This window comes from Malania oleifera, chromosome 11 (genome assembly GCF_029873635.1).
Source record: "Malania oleifera isolate guangnan ecotype guangnan chromosome 11, ASM2987363v1, whole genome shotgun sequence".
NCBI classification, from domain to species: domain Eukaryota; kingdom Viridiplantae; phylum Streptophyta; class Magnoliopsida; order Santalales; family Ximeniaceae; genus Malania; species Malania oleifera.
Window position 1 is genome coordinate 50,886,502 of NC_080427.1, and position 26,176 is coordinate 50,912,677.

Consider the following 26,176-nt stretch of genomic DNA (forward strand, 5'->3'; position numbering starts at 1 on the left):
TGAAACAATGAGCTTCTGTAGTCATCAAATTTTTTTTTTTTTTCTAATATTTTCTCTTCAAAGAAAAATGGATTGTGTCAAAATTTACCTTGCTATTGTGTTAATTCTACTTTTTTTTAAATAATACAGACATACTTTCTATTTTTACCCAATGATAAACCCAAAAAACCCTTCCAAACCCTGAAACTTCGCAGAGAGAATCAAACCCGACCAAAAAAATGAGCCAAATGAGCCACAGCTCGTGTTCGTACTATCGTATTCATTAGTAGCCCAACCACAATCCATTGTCACGGACCACAGGCACATAAGTTGTTTAGCATTAATCATTTACCCACGGAACATGCATAAGAATAGGACTTCAATACACGGCCCAACCATTCATGCAAGTTAGTGCAAGAGGGCATGTATTTGGTATAGTAACACCTAAATGTGAAACTCAAAACTCAGTTTCAACTCATCAAGTACTCAACTAGCTAGACTGAGTTTCTAAACTCGAACTCAACCTAATAAAATTTAGGTTATAACATTGGAATTACACAATATAAAACTAATATCATGACAATAACTCAGCTGAGCTCACAAATGATACTGTAAAACTCAAAACTAATAATAAAAAAAAAAATTCAAGTCAAATTTAATTACTGAGTTATCCTTCACAGCTTCAGTCTCCCATGATATCATAAGGTGTAAAAAAAAATGAACAGCTCTGCTGGTTAATTGTGCCCAAGGGGGTTATAGCTGCCATGAGAGTCCAGTCAAATTGAATCAATACCAAATACACACACACACACACACCAGCTAGAATTGAGTTTATAAGCAAATTTATATATAACAATGGGAAAAAGGAGAGAACATATGTAAACAGCTCGCTCTAAGAACACTAACACAGTTTGAAACACAAAGCAAACTGCCAGAAACAATTGATTGATCTCACCAAGTAGACCTGATTTGAAGCACTAGCAAATCGCAAGCCCTTTAAATATATCCGCACAAGGGCAAAGCAATCAGCAAAACATCCAATGTGAATCTTGCAGGCTCTTGACATGGGCAAATGTTGGGACAAACAGCTTTAAATGAGCAAAACGGAAACAAATCAAAATGATGTATGTACAAAATGAAATCAAATAGTATTTCCTCGGATCAATGGCAGACAAGATCGAGTCTAGCTAAAACCTAATCAACCATTTCACAATCTGAACAATAAATTACAAAGAATTTTGGCCAACCAACGAGCAGGAGGAAACATTCTGCTTAATACAGCTTTATTCTGGTATGAATTGGGCTTCGACATATTGGGCACGATTGAAGATCTTGTCCACAGTTGCAACACGTCTGCCAGAAAAAATCAAGAAGTTCTAAAATGTCAGCATTCCCTCACTCCAGGCATCTTTTTATTTGTGGGGTGGGGGTGGTTGTAGGGGGAACACAGAAACACAGATTTACCTGATGCCCGCAACCAAAAGCCATGTCCTTCGAAGTACTAAGGCAAATAGGACAAAGCTGTCCAAGACCACAAAAATAAAAATATTAACAAAATTTTACCCAATATACATATAAATTTTTTGCTTAAAAGACAGGTTATAAAGGCATCAAGGTATAAACAAGTATACAGAAATGCCTGTGAATGCAATCTAATGCCCAACCATGATTATAATGTAAATTTCTAATGTTAGTGAAACAGTGTGTAAGTCACCAGTAAGGTAAAAATGACATGGTAAGGCAGCACTACCTACTCTACGACATAGTTGGATTTAGAGAAACTTAAGCATGTAGTCATCCCATTGAAATTAGTCAGCCAACTCATCATTAACTGCAAAATCCTCTATATCATCATATCATCATTCAAGAAGCAATTCAAGAAAAAGCTAAAAATGGTCCCATAGTATCAAATGTTGTAAATGAGTAAATCTTCCATTTTTCTTAACCAATCCAGACAATAAATTTTCACTCAAAATCCCATGGATGAAGCAATGGAGCCATTAAAATTCAAGAGGCCATATAAATCCACAAAAGAAACAGAATAAACTAGATCTAAATAATATTTCCTTCTGCTACAGTGTGATTACATTGGATTGATGCCATCTTCCTTCCTTTCTTATTTGCATTTAAAACAGTTAGATTGAAGTTAAAATCTAAGAAAATAGAACCTAGTTCTAATCTTTTTAATTGGACTTCCAAGCGTGCACATCCCACACCACCCCCGGCCCCTCTCTTCTCTCTCTCCAGCCATATTGAGCACAAAACAAGAGTTCCATACTTACTATATAATAAAAGAACAGAAGAAATTAAACATAAAAATAAAGGATCAGTATTTTTTTGACACATCGATGAAGCCAACTACTAATTGTTGACTCACACCATCAGAATTTCAAACTGCATGACCCACAGCTCATCAATTTCTAATATAACTTGAATCAATTCCTTTCTGTATTGTTGCTTAATTACTATTATCTATCCTATCAATAATACTTAATTTGGTGATATAAACTTACAAGCAGCAAGCTTCATAACTTATTTAAGCATAAATAATTCCCCAAAAAAAAAAACCAAAAAAAGAATAAAAAACTCATTTGGTTTCTCATTTTTCATTTCAGTTGTCTCACCATTTTAAGAATACTGGGGACAAATTGTTTGTTACGTTCCCAGTGTCCAACAGAAAACAAATTGCAGCAAAGTCCCGCAACTTTGGGAAACCACAAGTGGTTTTATCTGTTTCAACCACAAATTGCCCCTTACTCAGCCTCTCAGCCAAAAGCTCCTTTACTTTCTTTTCTTACCCTCCTCCAAACCACTACTGCAAAGAAGGGTATAACCACAGACCATGATTTCCCTGATGACAACAAACATCCGCAGGATGCTGTTTTGCAGGATTGTGCTAGACTGTATTGTCTCATGTCTTTATTTATTTATTTATTTTTTTTTTATAAACAGAGAAATTTAATAGAGAATTTAGACAGCGAGAAAGAGTACAACAGGAAGAAAGAAAGAAAGCAAGGAGTATAAGATATCCACCCAAATCAAAAGAAAAAGAAGACAAAAAAAACACAAAAAAATTAAATAATGACAAATCAGCTCTAGTGGAGCATAGCAACCCAATCCCACTGTAAATCTGTGAAAAATAAATGCCAACAGAAACATTTGCCAAAACCCACAAGGAACACCACTACATTCTGAAGCCAGTTAAAAAAAAAAAGGTATCCATACTTTGAAATTCTAGCACTTCTCCCCATCCATATACACCAAAGGATAGCCATAACGAAAACAATGCGACAAAGCCTTCCTCTCCTTCCCCTTCCCAAAACCACTAAACATCATAGCAGAAAACACCTCCAAAGAGGAAGGGCACCCCGACTCCCTTCCCAAATCCCTGAACATCAAAGCAGAAAACGCCACCAAAGAGGAAGGGCACACCCAACTCTCCAAAAATACCAAGTAACTTGCCCCAGAGAGTCAAGAGAAATGACAATGTAAGAACACAATTGAACAAGTCTCTCAACTCTTGGAACAAAGAATGCACACATCATTTGATAAAGACTTGTTGGGTCGTCATTTTCTAAGCAAGTCATTTGTATTCTATTTTTCCAAGATCATTGCCCGCATGAAGGCCTTAATCTTATAAGCATAGATGTTAGAATCTTACGATTCACAATTTGATTCATATGATTCGTATCAATTCCACACCAATTCGATTCGAACCTTACTAGCAAATCTAAAATCAACTGAATTGCTGCTGAATCTATTGATTCACCCCGTGAATCTAGCAAATCAATTCACATGATTCTAGACCTATCATATCCTGACCTAGCCCAACTTGTTTAAAACACTCACAACTTGTTATGTTCTTAAGATTCAAAAGTTTTTCTTTTTTATTTTTAGTATATTGTTCAATTATTATCATTTTTGAAGTTAATTATTTTTTTCTATTTAATTCAAGAAAGAATATGCATGAAATGTTTTTTTAATTGTTGACAAACACCAAAAGTTCAGTTTTTTTAAATATTTTTCCTCAATTCCTTCCCTTAAACAGCATAATGCTCATTTTTTTAATTAATATTTGGTTGACTCATTTCCTTTTTATTTGTTTAGGAAAACATACACATGAAATGTATTGTACTATTTTGCTTGTTGTTTATATATCAATATATGCATGTCATTTAGAATTGATTTTCTAAATTTTTATTGAATCTTACAATTCGATTTGATTCTCAATTCACAATTCCCAAAAATCAGAATTTCAATTCACGATTCAAATCTTGAATTGACAACTTTGCTTAAGGAACTTTAGCTTTCCAAATCTTAAGAGTATGGGGCTAAAAAGTAGCATTAGGAACAAGATCAACTGAAAAAGGAAAGATCTACAAGAAAAATCACCACAAGAGTCTAAACCCTGAACCCTTTGGCACTCCCCAGCTGGAACCAAAAAGAATGACATTGATCAAAGGGGCAAGCTTGTTGGTCTCTCTCTCATAAAGGCTCCCCACAAAATGAAAAGTCCTAGAATTCCCACTCTCTTGTGAGAGGAAGAAAGCAGAAATAGGGATACCACTGAAAATAAGATCAATGAAAGGGAGGATGATACATGATAACGGATCCTCTCCAATCTAATGATCTTCCTAGATGCAAATTCTCTCCCAATTACCAACAGCATACCCAAAATTTTGGAGAGGAGGTGGGGGGGGAGCAGTAAATATAAGAAAAAAGTCCCAAGGACTTGAATAAGTAATATTAACCCCAACTTTAGCATCCCACCCATTTTGAAGAAGTCCAAATTCACAATGGATTACCCTATGCAAAAGACAGTAGATTCTAAAGAAAGCACAACAACCTTTTCCACATAAAGGAATTGTTTTCTGGACACCAAATTACCTAGACCCAAACCTCCCTCCTTTTGGCCTACTCAATAGTCACCCAGCCTTCAAGATGATCTCTATCACACTCACCTGCTCCGAATCAACAAAAACCTGCATCAATTTCTCTAATCTTTGAGCCACTTTAACACAAATTTTGAAAAGGGACAGGTAATATAATAACAATAACAACTAGGGGGGTACACGGTTCGGTTTGGTTCTGTTTTTGCCAAAACCGCCAACCGAACCGAACTCCTCGGTTTTCAAAATGACTGAACCGAAACCGAACCGTATACCGTCGGTTTATGAACAAACCAAACCGTGAACTTTGCGGTTCGGTTCGGTTCGGTTATTTTCGGTTTTACCGAATTTTGAACTATCAAAAAAGAATACTAATACTTGGGCCTAGGAGCCACAGCCCATTACGGCATTACAGAACTCCTGGGCCAAGGCTTTAATTGCAAAGCCCAAACCATGAGACATGCTAAAAGAAGGATCCATATAAAATATATAAGGTGGGATCCTAGTTCACTTCCCATTTCCAAACGATGTGGGATGGCTATTGGCTAGCATGTGGTTCCTGCAGCTGCATGTGCCTTCGCAAATCTGCTTGCCCTCTTTGCAGTTCGCCGGTGGCCTCTCTCTCTCTCTCGCAAACACACACACACAAACAGAGATGGGGGTGTGCATTGCACACCAAGAAGATTTCTTCACCGTCTTGGTGTGCATTGCACAAGATCGCCGGCTTCTCCTGTTCTCCACCTACCTCATGAAACGGATCTAGAAGGCAGAAGGGTTCTGTGTTCTATCCTTCGTGTCCGAGGCATCTCTCTCAAGCTCCAAGAAGAGGAGCACGAGCGCCACATGGGGCCATGGACTTCGTCCCAGAAATCTCTGCCATCCAGACCGACCAGAGGTGGATTCGGAGGTGGTTTCTTGCCGGCGACTGGCGATCCAACACTGCAACACCAACAGGCAGCATCTATAATATAAAATTATATAATTATTTTTTATTAATTCGGTTTTCGGTTTTCGGTTTTTTCGGTTCGGTTTCGGTCTGGTTTTCGATTTTTCGGTAAATTTTGTACACCCATAATAACAACAATAACAATAAACCAAGCCTTAAGTCCCACTAGGTCGGGTCAGTTATATGAATCCTTTCCACCAATTTACATGACTAAAGGCAACTTCTTCTGACAACTTAAGAGCTATTAAATCATTATTCACTATCTCATTCCAAGTTATTTTAGGTCTATCCCTACCCCATCCTACTGCCACTAATAATAACTAGCTTACTCCTCACCGGTGCACTATTTGACCTACATTGCAGGAATCCTAACCATATAAGCCGAAAAACGACAGGTAATACAAGCAGATAAAAGAAAGACAAGCATGAATAAGAGTAATAACCCCAATAGTGATAAAATCTCTACTCCATCCATCGTCCTAGCAACTCTCTCAAAAACAAGGTCCTTAAATTGGATCAGTAGTAGGGCTACCACCTAAGTGGACACCTACACATGTGTCACGAGCTAAGCTTATTCAGGGCATTATGCTTGCCTGTGACCGCTTGCCTCGTGTGTTTGGGATGGGTTTTCATCATTTAAATACTAGTGTAGGGTTATTTTCCAATATTTATTTCATTGTAAGCCAAATAAGGCAGTATAACTCCTCGGTCACTTTGATGTTTCCTAGTGCCAGAGTGAGAATAGCCCAAAAAGCTCTTTAGGGGAGTGTGAGTGTTCATCAGTCATTGTAAAACTCACTAGCAATTGTCAACGTGCTTAGCCTACTTGCCTCCCTCGCTAAGTACACCATGTCAACGGAGGATTTGATAATGAATTACGTTTGCTTCAATGTTTACTACTTGCTTACCACGGCTTTCATGAATTGATTACTGTTTACGCTGCTATCTGAATGAATGTTAATGAAAGTGCTTCGTGGAAGAATGTTGGTAAACGATAGGCTGACTAGTTAAACAAGAGTGTTTTAGCTAGCGCCGCACGGCCCTTCACAAGGGTGTGAAAATAGTCGGACCGTGACACTTGGTATCAGAGACAAGGCTCAGTTGCTACGAGAATTCAGTTAACTTCATTGTGGGATTTTGGAAGCTTTGGTAATTGACCATGGCACCAAACAATGCTGAAAGACTCAGTGCACTGGAAGCACAGGTTGAAGAGACAACCAACAATATGGCCAACGAGATGGCCCAACTGAGGGGACTTGTTGATGAAGTGATGGGATCACAGCAACATCAAGCAAGTTTGACAAGTGAAATGTTAGAGGACTTTCACAACACTGTGGAAACTTTGCAAGCTCAGATGGCTGATCTGGATGCAAAGGTGAATCTGATGGTTCTTGCTATGGGGAACTCCAACACTCCGGGAGTTAGTAAGACCAAGGTACCTGAACCCACGACGTATGGGGGTGCCCGTGATGCTAAGGAGTTAGAGAACTTCTTGTTTGATATGGAACAGTATTTTCGCGCTGTGAGGATGGCCTCAGAACAGGTGAAAGTGGATACTGCAACCATGTACTTGGTGGGTGACGCCAAACTGTGGTGGCGTGCTAAGTACAATGACATTGAAAATGAAAACTGTGTAATTGATAGTTGGGCAGACTTGAAGAGAGAGCTCAAGGCCCAATTCTTTCCTGAAAATGTTGAGTACAATGCAAGGAAAAAGCTGAGAGACCTCGAGCATACTGGGTCGATTAGGGAATATGTGAAACAATTTTCTGCTTTGATGTTGGATATCCGGGATATGTCGGAGAAGGACAAGTTGTTCTATTTTCTAGAGGGGATGAAACCGTGGGCAAGGACTGAACTTCATAGACAAAGAGTTCAAGACTTGTCTACCGCACAAGCTGCTGCAGAACGCTTGACTAACTACGCTGGAGAGAATACCACTTCGTCCAAAGGATCTGGCGGAGAGGGAAATAATGGAAAGTCTTTCAAGAAAGGCAAACCCAAGAGTGGGGGAGCCGACTATAAAGCATCAACCTCAAAGGAAGATTCGTCGTCTCGAGGGTTCAACACACTCAAGGGAAAGGGTAAACTTGAGTGTTTCTTGTGTCGAGGTCCTCATAGAGTTTTTGAGTGCCCTCACAAAGCATCATTGAATGCTTTACAGGCTTCCATTGCCGAACAGGCACTGGAAGACGATAGGGAAGAAGATGAGACCCTGAGGATGGGTGCAATGCGGCAGGTGAGCACATTGGAAAAGTAGGCGAAAGCCCCAAATGTTACACAAGCTAGAGGGCTAATGTTTGTGGACTTAAGAATCAATGAGAAGAGCACCCGCGCTATGGTGGATACTGGGGCTACCCATAACTTTGTTTCGGAACCGGAAGCTTGGAGACTCAACTTATCCTTAGAGAAGGATACAGGACGCATGAAAGCAGTTAATTCTGTAGCCCAGCCTACTCTGGGAGTAGCCAAGCAAGTTACTGTGAAGCTTGGGCAGTGGGAAGGTCATGTGAATTTCACAGCAGTGCCATTGGATGACTTTCCAGTCATTTTGGGAATGGAGTTCCTAAGGGGAACAAAGGCAGTGCTGATGCCTTCGGCTGGTTCCCTATATCTGATGGGAGATCACTGGTACATGGTGCAAGTTGTTGCAATGAAAGGAAACGATGGGAAGTTCCTTTCAACCATGCAACTCAAGAAAGGTTTGAGGAAGGGAGAGCAGACATATCTAGCCACAGTGGTGGTAGATAAAGAAGTATGCAAAGAGCTGGTGCCTACAACCATCCCAGCGGTGTTGGATGAGTACAAGGAGGTGATGCCGGATAAGTTGCCTCACAAATTACCTCCACTACGGGGTGTGGAGCATGAGATCGAGTTATTTCCAGGAGTGAAACCATCTGCAAAAGGGCTATATCAGATGGCGCCTCCAGAGTTAGCAGAATTAAGGAAGCAACTGGATAAATTATAGGAAGCGGGATATGTGCGCCCTTCCAAAGCACCATTTGGAGCACCGGTGCTGTTTCAAAAGAAACATGATGGGAGCCTGCAGATGTGTGTAGACTACCGCGCACTCAACAAGGTGACAGTGCGCAACAAGTATCCTATTCCGTTAATTGCTGATTTATTGGATTAGTTGAGTCGCGCCAAGTACTTCACTAAACTTGACTTGAGGTCAGGCTACTATCAGGTGAGAATTGCTGATGGGGATGAGCCGAAGACTACTTGTGTGACACGGTATGGGGCATATGAATTCTTGGTGATGCCATTCGGGTTGACGAATGCGCCTGCAACATTCTGTACCTTGATGAACCAGGTTTTCCGTGAGTACCTTAATAAATTTGTCGTGGTGTACCTGGATGATATTGTTGTCTACAGTTCCACTATGGAGGAACATAAAGAGCATTTGCGAAAGGTGTTCGATAGGCTGAAGGGGAACAGTCTATATGTGAAGAAAGAGAAGTGCTCTTTCGCTCAGTAGAGCATCAAATTCCTTAGTTATGTGATTGAACAAGGTCATATCAGAATGGATATGGAGAAGGTAAGGGCAATTCAAGAATGGAAGATCCCAACAACAGTGAAAGAGTTGCGTTCCTTTCTTGGCCTTGCCAACTACTACAAAAAAGTTTGTAGAGGGGTATTCACGGAGAACGGCCCCTATGAAAGAATTACTAAAGAAGGGTCATGGGTGGAACTGGACAGAGGAGTGCAAGGGAGCCTTTGATGACTTGAAGGATGCCATGATGAGAGATCCGGTACTGGCTCTTCCGGATGTCATGAAACCCTTTGAGGTACAGACAGATGCATCAGACTTTGCCCTTGGAGGAGTCTTGGTACAGGAGGGGCACCCTGTTGCAAACGAAAGCCGTAAGCTTAGTGAAGCAAAGCGGAAGTACACAGCTTAAGAGAAGGAGATGCTAGCGGTGATACATTGTCTCCGTGTGTGGAGGCATTACTTACTTGGGTCAAGGTTTGTGGTGAAAATAGATAACTCAGGTGTCAGTCATTTATTCACACAGCCAAAGCTGACACCCAAGCAAGGCCAATGGCAAGAATTCTTGGCAGAATTTGATTTTTCATTTGAGCACAAGGCGGGGCAATTGAACCAAGTTGCGGATGCACCAAGTAGAAAGGCCGAACTGGCTGCCTTACAAATGATAACACATTTGACTTTAAGTACTGTTACCACAACGATGCAGGAGCGCATCAAGGAGAACTTAGCCAAAGATCCAGTTGCGCAGAACTTAATGAAACTTACCACAGAAGGGAAGGCACGACAGTTCTGGATGGAAGATGGATTACTAATGACCCATGGTAACTGGCTCTTTGTGCCACGAGCAAGTGATCTGAGGAAGACATTGCTGAAGGAATGTCATGATACCATGTGGGCCGGACATCCAAGATGGCAGCGCACTTTGGCCTTACTAAAGCGGGGGTACTATTGGCCGCACATGCAGGATGATGTGGTTGATTATACCCGAACTTGTCTCACTTGCCAACAAGACAAGGTGGAGCAGAGGAAAATTGCTAGGCTGTTGGAGCCCCTACCAGTACCGTCCAAACCGTGGGAAAGTGTCTCATTGGACTTCATCACCAACCTGCCCATAGTAGGAGATGTGGGGTCTATACTTGTTATTATAGACAGGTTTTCAAAGTATGGTACATTCATAACCGCACCGAAGTACTGTTCGGCAGAAGAGACAGCACAGTTGTTTTTTAAGAACATTGTGAAATATTGGGGTGTTCCCCACAACATTGTTAGTGACCGAGACTCAAGATTCACCGGCAACTTCTGGACAGAACTTTTCAGAATCCTCGGTTCACAACTAGAAATCTCTTCGAGTTATCACCCACAGACAGATGGACAGACGGAGAGATTCAATGGGCTACTTGAAGAGTACTTGCGCCACTTTGTCAACGCCAACCAGAAGAATTGGGTGCAACTACTTGATGTGGCTCAGTTCTGTTTCAATGCCCAAAAGTGTTCCACAACCAACAAGAGTCCTTTTGAGTTTGTTACAGGCCAACAGCCGCTGTTACCTCACACAGTGGATGAGCCGTACAGAGGAAAGAGTCCCAGGGCGTACGTCTTTACCAAAGAATGGAGACAGAATGCTGAGATTGCCTGAGCCTACCTAGAGAAAGCTACTAAGCGGATGAAGAAGTGGACAAATCAGGAGAGAAGACCGCAGCATTTCAACGTAGGTGACTTGATGCTTGTTAAGCTCAATCCTAAACAGGTCAGGTCACTACGAGGATGAGATAGGAGACTACTTCGCAAATATGAAGGACCAGTCCCCATCTTGGCCAAAGTCGGGAAGGTCTCCTACAAAATCGACGCTCCGACTTCAATGAAAGTGCATCCTGTGTTTCACGTCAGCTACCTCAAGCTGTACAACGCCAACACTGACGATCTGAGCAGAAATCAGTCAGCCAAAGCAGAAGTGAGTACAGTTCAACCTGACAGACGTGAAGTTGAAGATATCATTGCAGACAGAGAGTTCACATCCTCAAGGAAGAAGCGGCAGGAATTCTCAGTGAAGTGGAAAGGCCTTGGTGACGAAGAAATTAGTTGGCTTTCTGCAGAAGATATGCAACCGTTCATTGACAAAGTCGTAGTGTACCTAGCATCAAAGTTTACGAGGGCGTCGACCACATAAGTGGGGGAGAATGTCACGAGCTAAGCTTGTTCAGGGCATTATGCTTGCCTGTGACCGCTTGCCTCGTGTGTTTGGGATGGGTTTCCATCATGTAAATACTAGTGTAGGGTTATTTTCCAATATTTATTTCATTGTAAGCCAAATAAGGCAGTATGACTCCTCAGTCACTTTGATGTTTCCTAGAGCCAGAGTGAGAATAGCCCAGAAAGCTCTTTAGGGGAGGGTGAGTGTTCATCAGTCATTGTAAAACTCACTAACAATTGTCAACGTGCTTAGCCTACTTGCCTCCCTCGCTAAGTACACCATGTCAACGGAGGATTTGATAATGAATTACGTTTGCTTCAATGTTTACTGCTTGCTCACCACGGCTTTCATGAATTGATTACTGTTTCCGCTGCTATCTGAATGAATGTTAATGAAAGTGCTTCGTGGATGAATGTTGGCAAACGATGGGCTGGCTAGTTAAACAAGAGTGCTTTAGCTAGCGCCGCACGGCCCTTCACAAGGGTGTAAAAATAGTTGGACCGTGACAAAGTAATGAGCCAACTCAGAACACCCGAACCAGCTAACATTTTGTCAGTCATTTTGAATGGGACAAGATACAAGTATCAGATGAATTTTTTTTTTTTTCCCAATTTGGTTTTGTACCAGCAGTATGCTAAGCTGTCAAAATCGTGGGCATCAGCATGAAAGTTCTAAGATCCAAGCAGTAATTTCATGACTAGGAACATTCCTTGAAAGAAGTTTTCATGGGATCTGCAAAGAACATGGGCTATGACGAAATTAGCCAAGTCTAGCAACCACTAACCTGCAAAACGAATGCATCCTAGTGGAATAGACCCAATATCAATACCTACTGGAAATCTGGGTAGTCCTCAAGAAATTCATAAGGCCCCTTCGGGAAAAACTGCAGTGTAAAAATGGATTGCACTTCTGTTCTTCTTTGGCAACAGAGCAATCATAAATGCAAAAGGAACAGGTCTCCCCTAAGTGATTTTGACGACAGAGGCTGGGAAAGGTTTCATTTTCTGAATGATGAATTATGATTGGTGGATAGGAAGGGTTGCAGATGGCCATTGCTCTGACATTAATTTCAGTGCTGCCAGAATCCACCAGAAGGTTTTCTTTATTCCAATCATTGTTATTTTATTTAAATTTATTTTTTATTTTTCATATCAAATACACACGAGAATTCTTGTCGAATCAAAGCTTTAGGGGATCTTATGCAAACAATGGAAACCATCTACGTCACGAAGGGATCAAACCCAGAATCCAACCTCTTTCCTGCACCATTATGATTGATTACAGGGGCTGCATGCTCTGGTAACCACCATCTTCAGTCTTAAAACCGAGGACTGATGGTCATTGATTTCCAGTTTTTATGATTTTTTTCCTGTTGCTATGGGTTTTGAAAACTAAATAATGGTTTTAAATAACAGTAGCAGTCCACATGACATTAATGGTTGCAGCCATCACAAACATTTTGTAATGCATAACAGGCATCACGTCCCTGAATTCATTTTTTGCATTAGCAAACTTGTTAAAAACATGAGATTCACATATTTCAATCCCAAATCCTATATACTAATGCTTTAAATGTTTTTTTTATAAATTTTAATCAATTTAAGAAAACATGTAAATTCACCAGTTTTGATCCCAAATCTTATACATTAATGCTTTAAATGTTTTTATAGTAAATCTTCTTCAATTTAAAAATTCACCAGTTTTGATCCCAAATTTTATATATTAATGCTTCAAATGTTTTTCTAGTACATCTTCATCAAGTTAAAAATATCACATATACAAAGTATTGGATGTCATCTTGGTTGCTTTAGTTGCTATTGGTGAGAAGAAGCATGCATTTGCTACTTTTTCACTACTTTATTGGTTATAAGTGAAGTTTAACTTAAGAAAGCATAATATAAATATAAAATTCCATATTTTGTCTTGCCTAACTTTGATGGAAGTTTTGTCATCCAAAAAATAAAATATAGAATGTTCATATGTTAAACAAGAATAAAAAACGCATAGCAGTAGAGTACACACGTCTCCAAATTAGGTGTAAGAAAAACACCAAAAAAATATTAAACTAAGAATATGAAAATATGTAATTTGATGTGATAAAAAAATTAGGTTTATTTGAATGCAGTTAATAAAAAAAAAAAAACTGCATACTAAATGTCAACGCAGATAAATCCAAAAATGATTTTTTATTAAAAAAATTACTAACTAAAATAAATCAACTTAAAATTTAGTTTCTAAGCTTCAAGAAAGGGAAAATGGAGAAAAAAGGACTTAAAAATCTGTTTTAGACATTCACAGAAAAAAAGGACTTAAAAATCTGTTGTAGACATTCACAGACAGTCTGACACAGTAACGGCCTGTAATGCCTTGCAATGGTCGTTACGATCATGAATTGGAGAAATTTCAAAATATCTAATGGTCACGGAATCCATCGACACTTTTATGCAACAGCCATAATGGGCATTATGCACTGACATTTTTAATCTATGATAATAGTAAGGGCTGTATATTGACCTTCATTTCTAATTTTTGTTGTCAACTGTACAATGTTGCTGATTTTCAGTTTAGTCCCATTTTTCAGTTTGGTTTATATTTTTATAACTAGCTGCAGGCATGTGAAATTTTGTCAGTTTTCAATTTTTAGTTTCTGTTTTCAACTTCATGGTTTCCGGTTTTTATTTTAGAACTAGCTGCAAGCAAGCGTGAAGCGAGTGCTAAAAGCCTTTCATACAGAATGCTAAAAAGGTATAGTATGATCGATGATAATAGGAAAAAGAAAAAAAAGAAATGTTTTAATTCCTACTAACTTGATCTTGTTGCCCTGGCAACAAACATGCATGAAACCAGTTCACGAAGCATGTGTCTAGATAAACCCAAGCCAGCTTTTAGTTTTGGTCTGGTTTTTATTTTTAGAACTAGCCGCAGGCAAGTGCAAAGAGAGTGCTACAATTTTTGGTAGTTTGGAATAGTTCTTCAAAAGTTGCAGCACTTAAGATAACTAAGAGTTGAGGGCAGTTTTTTTAAAAGCTATGGATAAAATTATGTGAAAAATATCAAATATAAAGTCACTAGTTTACACATTAGTTGAAAATTTTATTTTAAATTCAAATCCATAGAAGAAAAAGGACACAAAGGTGGAAAATGGCAGATTGATAACTGCCTCCTCTTCCCTTAATTAATAATAGAGATATATGATAGCTATACCAAAGGCCTCACAACTTTCATCATTTGTAAAACAAATGCGCTCCAAGAGTCTAAAAACAAAGCACCTAAGTACTTGCTCAGGTGCAACAGCCCAACTACAACAATTCACAAAAACTTAACCAACTGGACATATCCAAGGTCCATCATGCAGTGAAGCACAATGCTGGTATAGATGCCTGCCTAAGCTGATAAAATAACTCAAACAACTGATCATACAAAAAGTGAGGCTAAAGCACAATTACTCAAAATATAGAATAAAAAATTAATGACAAGGTCAACTCATTAAATTATAAAGATGATTAATGCGCAGCAGCTAGTAGTAATAAAAACATAAGATATTTTCTCAAAAAGCCAAAATACCTGGTTATCAAAAGCGGAACTTGTGGCAGGTGGAGCTGTCCCAACAGCTGAGCTATCACCATAGTATGGTGGGGCACTCTTCTGGAAACTGGTCGAGTTATAAGGTTTTGAGCCGATGAAAGATTTTTTGCTTCTTAAAGAAGCCTCATTGTACATAGGTGGGGGAAGGGAAATCCTCTCAGGAACACCCCCTTTCCGATTACTGCTCAAGCAACAAGTAGACCACGAATAGACAATAAGAAATGTGTAAGTAAATAATTAGAGGTAAACAAAAACCTTTAAAGAAAAGGAAAAAAGAAACAATGTAAACAAAAACCTTTAAAAGAAAAGGAAAAAAGAAAAAATCATTTATTACCCCAATATATTAAGTTCTATTGTTGCCTTATACTGAGAAGGGATTTCCATCAAGGCTGCAAGAGCAAATTCCGTCTCTCTTCGGCTTTGGCTTACATTCTTTGACATAATCTCCGTAAAATTCACAAACTACAGAAAGAGAAGTTAAACTTGACTTAGGGCTTGCCAACAATAATATGCTAAACACAACATACTACAGATAATCTCTACTATTAGCAATGAGATTCCACTTTCTCAGCCTGAATTTTAAACTACCCAAAATACCATCAGAACTACACATAATTGTCCCAAATCACCCATAACAACCCAGAATGCCCTTATAATTAAACATTAACTGTTCTTCAAATTAAATTTAAATACCCTTCAACTCTTATTCATTCTCTCTACAAGTATTTTCTCAAATAAATATAAATTTTAGAGAAAGCCATGGAGCATGCACAGACTGCATGCCCACAACAAGTAAATGATTAATATCAAAAGACCTCCACAATTAACTGGCTCTAACCTGAAAATTGTCAAAGGCCCGAGTGGGGATATTATCATCGAATTCTCTCATCATGTCCCATGGCCCATCTCCAACCCCAACTAGTATGATAGACAGGGGTAACTTGCTGCAACAAAACAATTGGAAAAAGCGTATAAGAAAAAGGTATTGCTAGAAGAAATTCTGATGACAGAAAACAAGATACACAATACTCATATTCACCTTGCCTCTACAATAGCTTCAACTGTCTTTTGCTCCTGTGGACTTAACCGGCCACGCTCTGTGTCAACACTTCTAGTTACCTGCATAGACACAAAGTTTTGTGAGAAGAAAACCTTGGAGACTTCAAAGACTCTCAAATCTTAAGTTCACAACAGATTCCCAACCATCACAATGACAAATGCAGTCCACTCTGGAACAATATGTGACAATAAACAAAACAATAACATTAAAGGCTTTCATTGCTACCTAAACACCCTAACAATATGACTGACAATATTTTTCCCCTCTGTCTTGAAGTAATCTAAACATGATTTACTGTGCGAAATCAAACAGCGAGGTCAAGAACCATTATTTCTATAATTTTCAGCAGTAAAGTAACTTGCAATGTACTTAACTCCTGCCTAGCCTGTCATTTTTCCTAAAAAGTCCATGGGCACCCACTTTAGATTCAAGTGAGTAGCAGTGGCAAATAGATAGCCACCTAGGAATGTGTAGTGTCCACAGACACCAAACCCCTAGGCAGTGAATAGCCTGTGGAATAGCCATGCTTTTAACCGGACATTAGCATTGTCACAGCACTACAAAATAGCATCTTTAATATAATTGTAACATAAAATTTATTTTCATTGTATTAACATAAATAAAAAATAATAAGTTGAAGAATTTCATACCTCTAATATTAGAAAAGCGATTCCCCCAAACTTGGTCTGGTTTTTTAGATATCCAAAACATCCCTATAACTACTCACGACTATTTTCATAACCAAATTAAAATGCCTGTTAACACCCATTTATTTTCTCTAAAATTATTTCTTTTAAAGTTTAAATTAAAAATAGAATTTCCAAACCCCTGTAACTACCCATAACTGCTCTTCTAATCAAATCAAATTGCCCTTTAACAACTATTTATATTTTCAGAGAGCGTGGGGCACAAATACATGCATTCACATGACTAGTAAAAAATAATAGAAATACCTCAACTCAAGATAGCCTAGTATCAACATATTTGTCTTGCAAGAGATACCATTTTATCATCCTGCAGTATCTACTATGACTTTTCACACAAACTCCACCTGAAATTGTTTAGAGTTTTGACCTTCCAATTGGTAAAACCCACAACAACAACAAACCTGAAGTCCACTAGGTGGAGTTGGCTACATGAATCCGTTTCTGCCAATCCCAATCAAGGACATTTTCCTCGGCTAGCTTAAGAGCTATTAAGTCTTTCCTCACTATCTCATTTCAAGTTATTTTAGGTTCATCCCTACCCCTTTTAGTTCCAAAAATAATAACTAACTCAGTCCTCCTCACTAGTGCACTATTTCCCTATGTTTAAAATGTCCAAACCATCTAAGCCGCCCCGCCTCTATCCTGTATTCAACGGGTGCTTTGCCTAGTTTATCGTGTACATGTCCATTCCTTAATTTATCTTTCAGTGTTAAAACATTCATCTATCTTAACATTCGCATTTCTGTAACTTTTACTTTTTGTACATGTTTCTTAGTTGCCCAACTCTGATCCATAAAGCATGGCTGGCATTATAGCTGTCTTATAGAACTTTCCTGTTAATTTTAAGGGTATTCTACAGTCACTCAACAAGCTTGACATACTCTTCCATTTCACCCATCCTACCATAACTCTATGTATCACATCATCTTCAATATCTCCTTCTGCTTGCATAAAAGATCCACAATAACGAAAATTACTAGTGCTATTAATATCTTGATTATCAAGTTTTATCTTATCTCCAATACTCCTCTCGTTACTAAAATTATATTTCATATATTCTGTCTTATTTCTACTTATTCTAAAAATTTTAGACTCTAAAATGGTTCTCCTAGGTTCTAATTTAGATTCCACTCCTCTCTTACTTTCATCAATCAAGACAATATCATTTGCAAACAACATGTACCAAGGGATCTCGTTTTGGATATTTCTAATTAGTTCATCAATCACTAAAGCAAAAAAGACAAGGGCTCAAAATTGAACCTTGATATACACTTATCGGGATTGGAAATTCTCTAGACTCTCCTCCTACAAGAACGCTAGTTGTTACTCTATCATACATATCCTTAATGACCTCAATATATCCATTGCATACTCCTTTTCTAAAACTCACCGAAGAACTTCCCTAGGTACGCTATTATAGCCTTAAATAAAAGATATATGCAGGAGATATTAATCTAAGTAAACCATCAATCCTTGTGCCATGCTAAAACAATATACTTCTCACACCCAAGTAAACCACACCTGTTAATCTAATCATTGTAGAACAAAATATATGTTTAATACAATGGAATAGAAATTGTAGTTATTAAGAACACATATTAGCATTGAAACGGTCAGAAGGCACTAAATTGTTCCTGCATATTTAGTTAGGCATATTACGAATTCGTCATTTTCTTTTTCTTAGCCTTGTCTTTGTGGAGCTCAATGTTTCATATCAGATTTTCCTTGGTTTCAGAAACATATGGCCATAATCATTGATATATTTCATATGACATATTTTAAATGCAAAGACACATACAGTAATCTACTAGTCTTGAAAAACAAGGACATTAATAATATTTTAATGTCAAATTTGGCCATAAAAGTTGCCTTGCCAAAGAAACCTGATCATTTTAGGCAACAAAATATACCACTTGCCTATCCTTTGCCTCTCACACCCATGAATAAGAGACTAAGTTCCAAGTAATGCATTTATATTTCACATAAAAGGTCCAGCTTCTACAGCCACTTGACTTATAATTGTCTCCATCCAAAAGGGTTAAATATAAACAACATTCAAGTATGAAAATTGGCCCACAAGTCCACAAATCAGTATCATAACAGTTATTCACCCAGCAGAACAACTGAAAATAGGCTAATTTTCTAGAATCTTACAAGTTGTAGGTAACATCCCATTATTAGTGCAAAATAATCACCAGTGTGCACATGCAAATTAACTAATCAAACAACCACATTTGCACAACCTGAGTATGGGATTCATCTTGTATAGATTAACTAAAGAAGCTTGGGGGTAAAAAATGGGATTATAGACCCAACTGACTCTCATATCACAGGAAACCCACAGCATTTCATCAGTTGTCAGGCACATCTTTTGGTTCTTTAATGAGTCTCAACTTTTAGTTTGATAACAACTAGTTGAATGAGTAAGCTACTCTAGTTGGTTCTATTCTTTTTTCATTTCTTATAGGAAGGTGTGTCAGCCTCTCTACTTTCTTAAAGATGTAAAAATACCTGTCCGTCTGCGATGATCACTAAAACATGATACTGGCCACCACTCTGCTCAACAATAGTCATGGCCATTTCGATGACAGGGGCAAATGATGTAGGTCCTGACACAACACAACATATAAACATTATATGGCCGTTAGCCATTAGCTATTAAAAAACCAATTAGTTGAACACTTAACTTAAAGACCACTTTAAAGATAGAAACAAGAAATTGAGTGAATAAAAATAAAACCTGCAAGTCGTAGATGAGGGACAATTTCCCTATAGCGACTCAAAACTTCCTCAAATCCATTACAAAATGTATCATCTGGATGGAAACTGAATACGTCTTGATCATGCGTCGATGCTGCCAACATATAGAGGAAATGCTCACCATTTCGACATTTCAAATGAATATATTCACGTGCATTAAAGGAAAATTATGAAGAAAAAGAAAGAAAAAAGTACCATCTCCAAATCCATAACAGGGAATTAAGTTATCCTCGTCAAAAACTGCTAAAGTTTTCCCAATAATAGATATTGCTTGTTCATAGGGATTCAAACAATCTCCAAGGTGATGCAAGCTTTTTCTATTGAATGACTTTGCACCTATTAATAAAAAAAAAAAAATTCAATATTGCTATCACTCACAACATATGCTAAGCATTCAAGTAAAGCCTAACCTGTCCATTCATTGCTCTTTGTGAAGTCAATACCAACAATAAGGTTGGATGATTCAAGGCCAGCATGCGCAAGAGCCTCTGTTACCTGCAAAAAATGTAACACTTTTCTTCACCTTATTTATTATGGCTTAACAGGTTTGCTCAGAGCCTAACGTCTTTGAAAAAGCATATTTTTTAAGTCATTTTTTCAAAAAATTTCACACAAGAATATGCAAATAGACGTAGTTGTCATACTGTCTTGAATAGACAGCAGTAAATAAGATATATACTATGACGTTGGTTACCTAGACACATCTCTGGATTTGATTAGATGTGTTTTCAGTACAGCAGGTTTATCGATCATGCATATCACATGATAGGCTTTCAAAAAATTACCATGAATCCAGCTGTGCATATTCTCCAAACCAAATTTCACCTTGCAAACATCATGCTGCTGGAAGCACTATTTAATGCCAAAAAAGCAAGGTTGATTTATCAAAATGAAGGCAGCACATTACCAATTAGAATTTAGCCAGGTCCTTACTCCTAAGGTTTTCAATTATCATACATAATAAAATAATTATAATATGTACTGGTACGTCGTGCCACTATCTTGAAATATTGGTGTTGCAAAACAAGAACAAACTCAACATCAAAAAGGGCATATATATATATGTTCTTCCATGTAGTTTCTTACTTAGGGTAAACCCTGGATGACATCTATAATTAAGAAGTATTGCAATTAATCGTACCTGCTCTAAGGAATTGTAATTATCAGCAATCCTTGAATACCTCCTATCAAGCCTCCTTTGCGGTTCACTGGACTGACCACCAAAACTTTGAGAAGGCGCATAGTAAGGCTGTTGCGGAACATAAGATTGTTGTGTCACATAATTCTGACTTTCTTGAGGATATGTCGATTGAGGTTGAGGATACCCATAATGATCCCAGGACGAAGAACTACTTGAACGAGATGTCTGCCTCCAACTCTCATCCCTTGAACTCTTGCCCCCCATCCACTCTGTTATTTACTGCTTTAATTCCTGCAATTCGCCAATTTTCACCAGATCCAAATACTCTCCTTCACAACACAATACACAAATCAATCAACTGAATACCCAGAAATCAACACACCAAAAATTTAAGACCCACAAATCAACACCACGAAAACTAAAATTTAAAACCCCGCCATGCCAATAAATTACACAGATTGAACAATCAGGAACGAAAGTTCCAGGAACAGACACTTTTATCTTTTTATACTTTTCTCAGCCTAAAATGGCGACCAAGAAGGCGGCTAGTTAAGACTTGCCCACGTTACAGCGCTACTGACGCAGGGTCTATGGAGACCTTCACGGGTAAGGTTTCTTCTCAATTTCTCCTATACTAATAATAGGCACACCGCAACAACTCTACATGCACACGCCTCCCCAATGTGTACAAATGTGACCCATGCCAAATGGCACAAGAAGCGATCAACACACGCCATTTCAAAAAATTTTCATATTTAATTCGAAAAAAAAAAATGTAATTAATCCTCAAATTAATATCTCCGCACGGAAGAAATAAAGAAAAATTCGGAGTTAAAAAATCAAACAAAAACAATCTCGTCCCCGCCTTAAACCCAGTTTGAGAATCCGCAAAACCAGGAGCGGAGATTTAGCCGCATTATCCTCCAAAATTTACCCCAAAAATCTTTTATTTATTCAGAAACTCGCATGACATCCTTCCGATTTCCTACTTCGAAATCCATGAACAGACCTTCACAGTGAGAAGTACCTCGATTCGAAGAACGGAATCTCTGCAGCATGATCCTCAGTTCCTGCGTTTCTACTCTGTGCTCTCCGCAGAGCTTCAATGGTGGATCAGATTCTCCCCGATCGGGCCCTGAAAATGCATAGAAAATAAACTGAATAATTCAGAAAGTGCTCCGGTTTTTTCCGATAATTATTGCTTATCCTCTTTTGGTTCGCATAAGGAAGTTTCGTCGTTTCGTCCGATCCATTTAATAATTAGGGTTTTATTTTTCACCACTCGTTTCTTTTATTTGTTTATTTATTTATTAACTAGCTGGGGCACACATGTTGACGTTAATTCATAGGTTTTGTGTTTTAATGGTTAGAATTGTTATATAATAAAAATAATAATTATAAATACTTTTTAAAAAAATTATGAGTAGTTATAGCAATAAATTTGACATAATTAGAATAATATTATGAAATAATTAAATAAATTTGGCATTTTCGAAAGATAACATCAAATGAAGAAACCTGCTTTATAATAGTATATATATATATATATATATATATATATATATATACTGTTATTTATTTATTGGGAATAAATAAAGCACTAAGGATTAGGGATGGGATTGTTGATTTTAGGGTTTTAAATTGAATTAATATTATTTTAGTGGTAGGTAAAAAGAAGTAGAAACTGGTGGGAAGTTTCAAATTCTAAGGAGATTTTGGGAATTTATTTGTGTTATTATATATTGTAGTGTTTAATTTTTTTGTAGAAATTTATTAAGTAATAAATGAGCAAATAATAAGATTTTATTAGTATTTTTGGTGCCGTTTGACTCGGGATAATATTTATTTTTAATAAAATAAGATAGAAATGTAAGTAATGAAATAAAATAATAATTTTAAGAAGGTAAATCTTTTAATTAATATGAAATTAGATTAGGATGGACACCTGTGGCAAAATTTGAATACATTCATTAGTCATTGTTTCTATTTGTAACGTACTCATGTAAGAAGTTTAATAAAGTGTTTATAATTTTAATTTTTATGAGAACATATTTTTTCAAGTAATCAAATTTTTATATTACGAACTCATTCTTCTCTTTTCAATGAAAATAAATATACTAAAAATCAAAGTTAAACTACCATTATTAAATTAATATCTATGAAAAATGTAAATTATTGTCACTTATTTCATTAGCTATTAGATTTTCTTTAATGCTTTTTAGATTTTAATTTTATCTCAAGATTTATTATTGCATTTTGGTTCTTTTTGGTTACCCTATGTTTCTACTAATTTGATGATCTATTTTAGCATTGTTCGATATTCATGTTTCATTGTTAAGTTTCTAAACGTTCTTGATTGGATGAATTGGCGGAAATGGATCCCCACCTAGTGGGACTTAAAACTTCTTGTTATTATTGTTGTTGTTGTTATTGTGAAAGTTTCTAATGTGAACAAGGAATGTTCTAAAGATGCTTGCAAAAATATTTACTAAAGAATCTTTGTAATATTTCGGTTAAAATATTGTATATTTGTTTTGATTCAATAAATAATATGTAGAAATAAGCATTTTAACTTTCATTTTCATAAGGAATTAATACACTTATAAGTGTACTAAGATATGCTAATAAATTGTTGCACCTATTAATTTTACTTATTCTATATTTGGGAGCATAGAATTTAGAATTTAGTTCTTAGATTTGAATTTATAAAATTTGGACAAAAATATAGGATAAAAATATATTAAATTTTTATCAAATTTATATAATCTAAATAAAAACATTAAAATTTATACTTCCAAATAGTATCTTTGGATATTAGGTGAGTTGAATTTGTAACGACCTGAAAATTATGTTGTATATATATATATATATATATATATATATATATATATTGTTTTCCACATATTAAACTCTGATACCATGCTAAAATATCCCGAACCCCAAGTGGATACCAGGCTGACCTGCCCATATTTCAAATAAAACATGTAGCGGAAACTTATACATAAATTCCGAATACAATATGAGAGTTCTAGAACCATCATATCATATATACACATGTCTCCCCAAAACTAGGATAATATTATAGTCAAAAGTAATAGCAAACGTATCCATATACATATACATATACATACTAGTGTCTCGCCAGCACTATCTTCAAACCCCACTAACTAATCATGTTTGGAGCATTTTAAGATCGACTCATTGAATCTCCTGAAATATTAAAAGATTATAGATGTAAGACATGTCTCAGTAAGACGGGATAGATTATTGTCAGTGGGTGGTAACATGAGTTTTGAGTATTATAACTTATAACATTTAAATAATTAACTTAAATTGATAAATCATGTAAATTTGTACTCGTATATACATATATATTTAGAAACATACATGTTTTTCTTCATAAATATTCTTTATCATAATAAATTCCTCTAAGTAAGTAAATCGTCTAATATATCTATACATACGTAAAACTTTCCCCTTGGACCTTTATAAATCTCGTCATGTAATAACCTCACATGACTGAATTATGCGGCCCATAAGCTGGACTTGGTAGTAGCTACTACTAAGTCAAACATAAAGTCTATAAGTACGATTGCCCACCTAGCCTAATCCAGACCCATCATGCTCTTCACAACAATTCACGGGTCAAATCCGGGGGTATCCTGCTCTCTGCAACACTTCACTGGCCAATCGACTATCCAATACCAACACTTTATATAAGAAGTGTGGCTGCACTGACTAATCTGTACACCAAGCCTGCTTCGAACTCATCATACTCTTCGCAACACTTCTCGACCCGGACACAGGGGTATATCCTGTTCTTCGTAACACTTCTCGAATCTTACTAAGTAGTTACGATGCAATACTCAAAACATACCTAGTATATCAAGGTTCTGATATCATATGGTATATTTTATATATTATAATTGTAACATTTACCCACTTTTTCAGGTAAGTGCTCAACACTTCTTTTTCTCTTTCCTCTTCACTTTCTCTCATGGTCACCTAAAAACAGGAAGGAGGCACGTGTGTGGGATCCATTATTATTATTTTTTACATTTACTTTTTCTTTTTCTTTCTAGTAGTGGGGCCCATTTTTTTTAACATTCAATTTGCCCTTTTTCCCCCTTCATCTGTGACAGAGGCGTGGAGCTCCACTAATTTTTTATATTATTTTTAATTTATTTTTTAAATTCCTTTCTCTTTCTCCTCTCTTTACATTGATCCCACTAATATATATATTTTTTTAAACTCATTTCTCTATTTTATGAGATAAAATTTTAAAATCCTGAATAAATTTTACTAAAACAATTTTTTAAATAATTTCCAACTCAACCACTTTCTTTCTCAATACTTTTATATACTAAAATTATCTAAATTATGAATTCCCACTTTTTTATCATTAATTTATATTATTTAAAAATATAGATATATATATATATATATATATCGTGTTACATTTCTATTTTCATGCATTATTTATATTAAAACTAGAAAAGTGATTGAAATTATTTTAAAAATATTCAAGACAATTCTTTAATTTATATTTACATCAACTATAATTATAGAATTAATTTTAATTTATCTTATTCAAAAATGTAGAAATATATATATATATATATATATATATATTGTGTTACATTTCTATTTAATGCATTATTTACATTAAAATTAGAAAAGTGATTGAAATTATTTTAAAAATATTTAATACAATATATATAATACAATCAAATTTTTCTCACAATACTTTCCACTAAAAATTTCTCGTGACAAAATATTATAATTATATATAAATATGTAAACATGTGTAAATTTAATAAGTGTCCAACTTCCCATATATTATAAAATAAGGTATTTATAAATAAAGAGAAGCAAATAGAATAAATATAAACGTTTTTAATTCAAATCATTCAAAATATCTTTCTTGACACAGACATCTATAAAATATGGAAATAAATCGTGTCCAATAGGATTTGAATGTATACCAAAGATTTAGAAGAGCTATGTCCTATCTAGACAATGGATGTTTTTTATTCTTTCGAATTTTAATTAATTAATAATATTATTTTAACACAAATTAATATGATAATTATATGTTGTAAAAATAAATTAAGAAAAATATTATTGTTAGTAAAAATAATAATATTATATTTTTTTAATTAATAAAAATATTTAATTAATGTTAATTGAAAATAAAAATTAACATAATTATTAATTGAAAAATAATCATATATTATTCATTATGCAATATAACCTATTAATTATTAATAAAATATAATTTAATTCTAGAATGAATCAAAAGAACCACCTATAAATTTAAATTAACATTAAATAAACTAAAAATTTTAATTTAGTTATTAATCCTATTTTTAACATGATAATCACGTGTTATAAATATACATTGATAACAAGATTATTGTTGATTAAT

At 36.2% G+C, this 26,176-nt stretch overlaps 1 protein-coding gene across 2 annotated transcripts; it reads right to left on the reverse strand.

The window, feature by feature from the left end:
- Positions 1-804: 804 nt before the first annotated feature.
- On the reverse strand, positions 805-22,158 carry LOC131167933 (E3 ubiquitin-protein ligase RGLG2-like). 2 transcript variants are annotated; one of them, XM_058127014.1, is made up of 12 exons: positions 21,776-22,158; positions 20,749-21,039; positions 20,018-20,102; positions 19,803-19,943; positions 19,588-19,701; positions 19,359-19,456; positions 16,120-16,199; positions 15,919-16,024; positions 15,415-15,542; positions 15,060-15,261; positions 1,444-1,500; positions 805-1,332 (listed from the first exon to the last, which is right to left on the reverse strand). In XM_058127014.1, the coding sequence occupies exons 2-12, from the start codon at positions 21,010-21,012 to the stop codon at positions 1,252-1,254; spliced, it is 1,356 nt and encodes a 451-aa protein (XP_057982997.1). In that variant the 5' UTR covers positions 21,013-21,039; positions 21,776-22,158; the 3' UTR covers positions 805-1,251. The 2 variants fall into 2 exon arrangements, with proteins under 2 accessions (XP_057982997.1, XP_057982996.1); XM_058127013.1 differs by having other exon boundaries at positions 20,749-21,077.
- Positions 22,159-26,176: the final 4,018 nt, after the last annotated feature.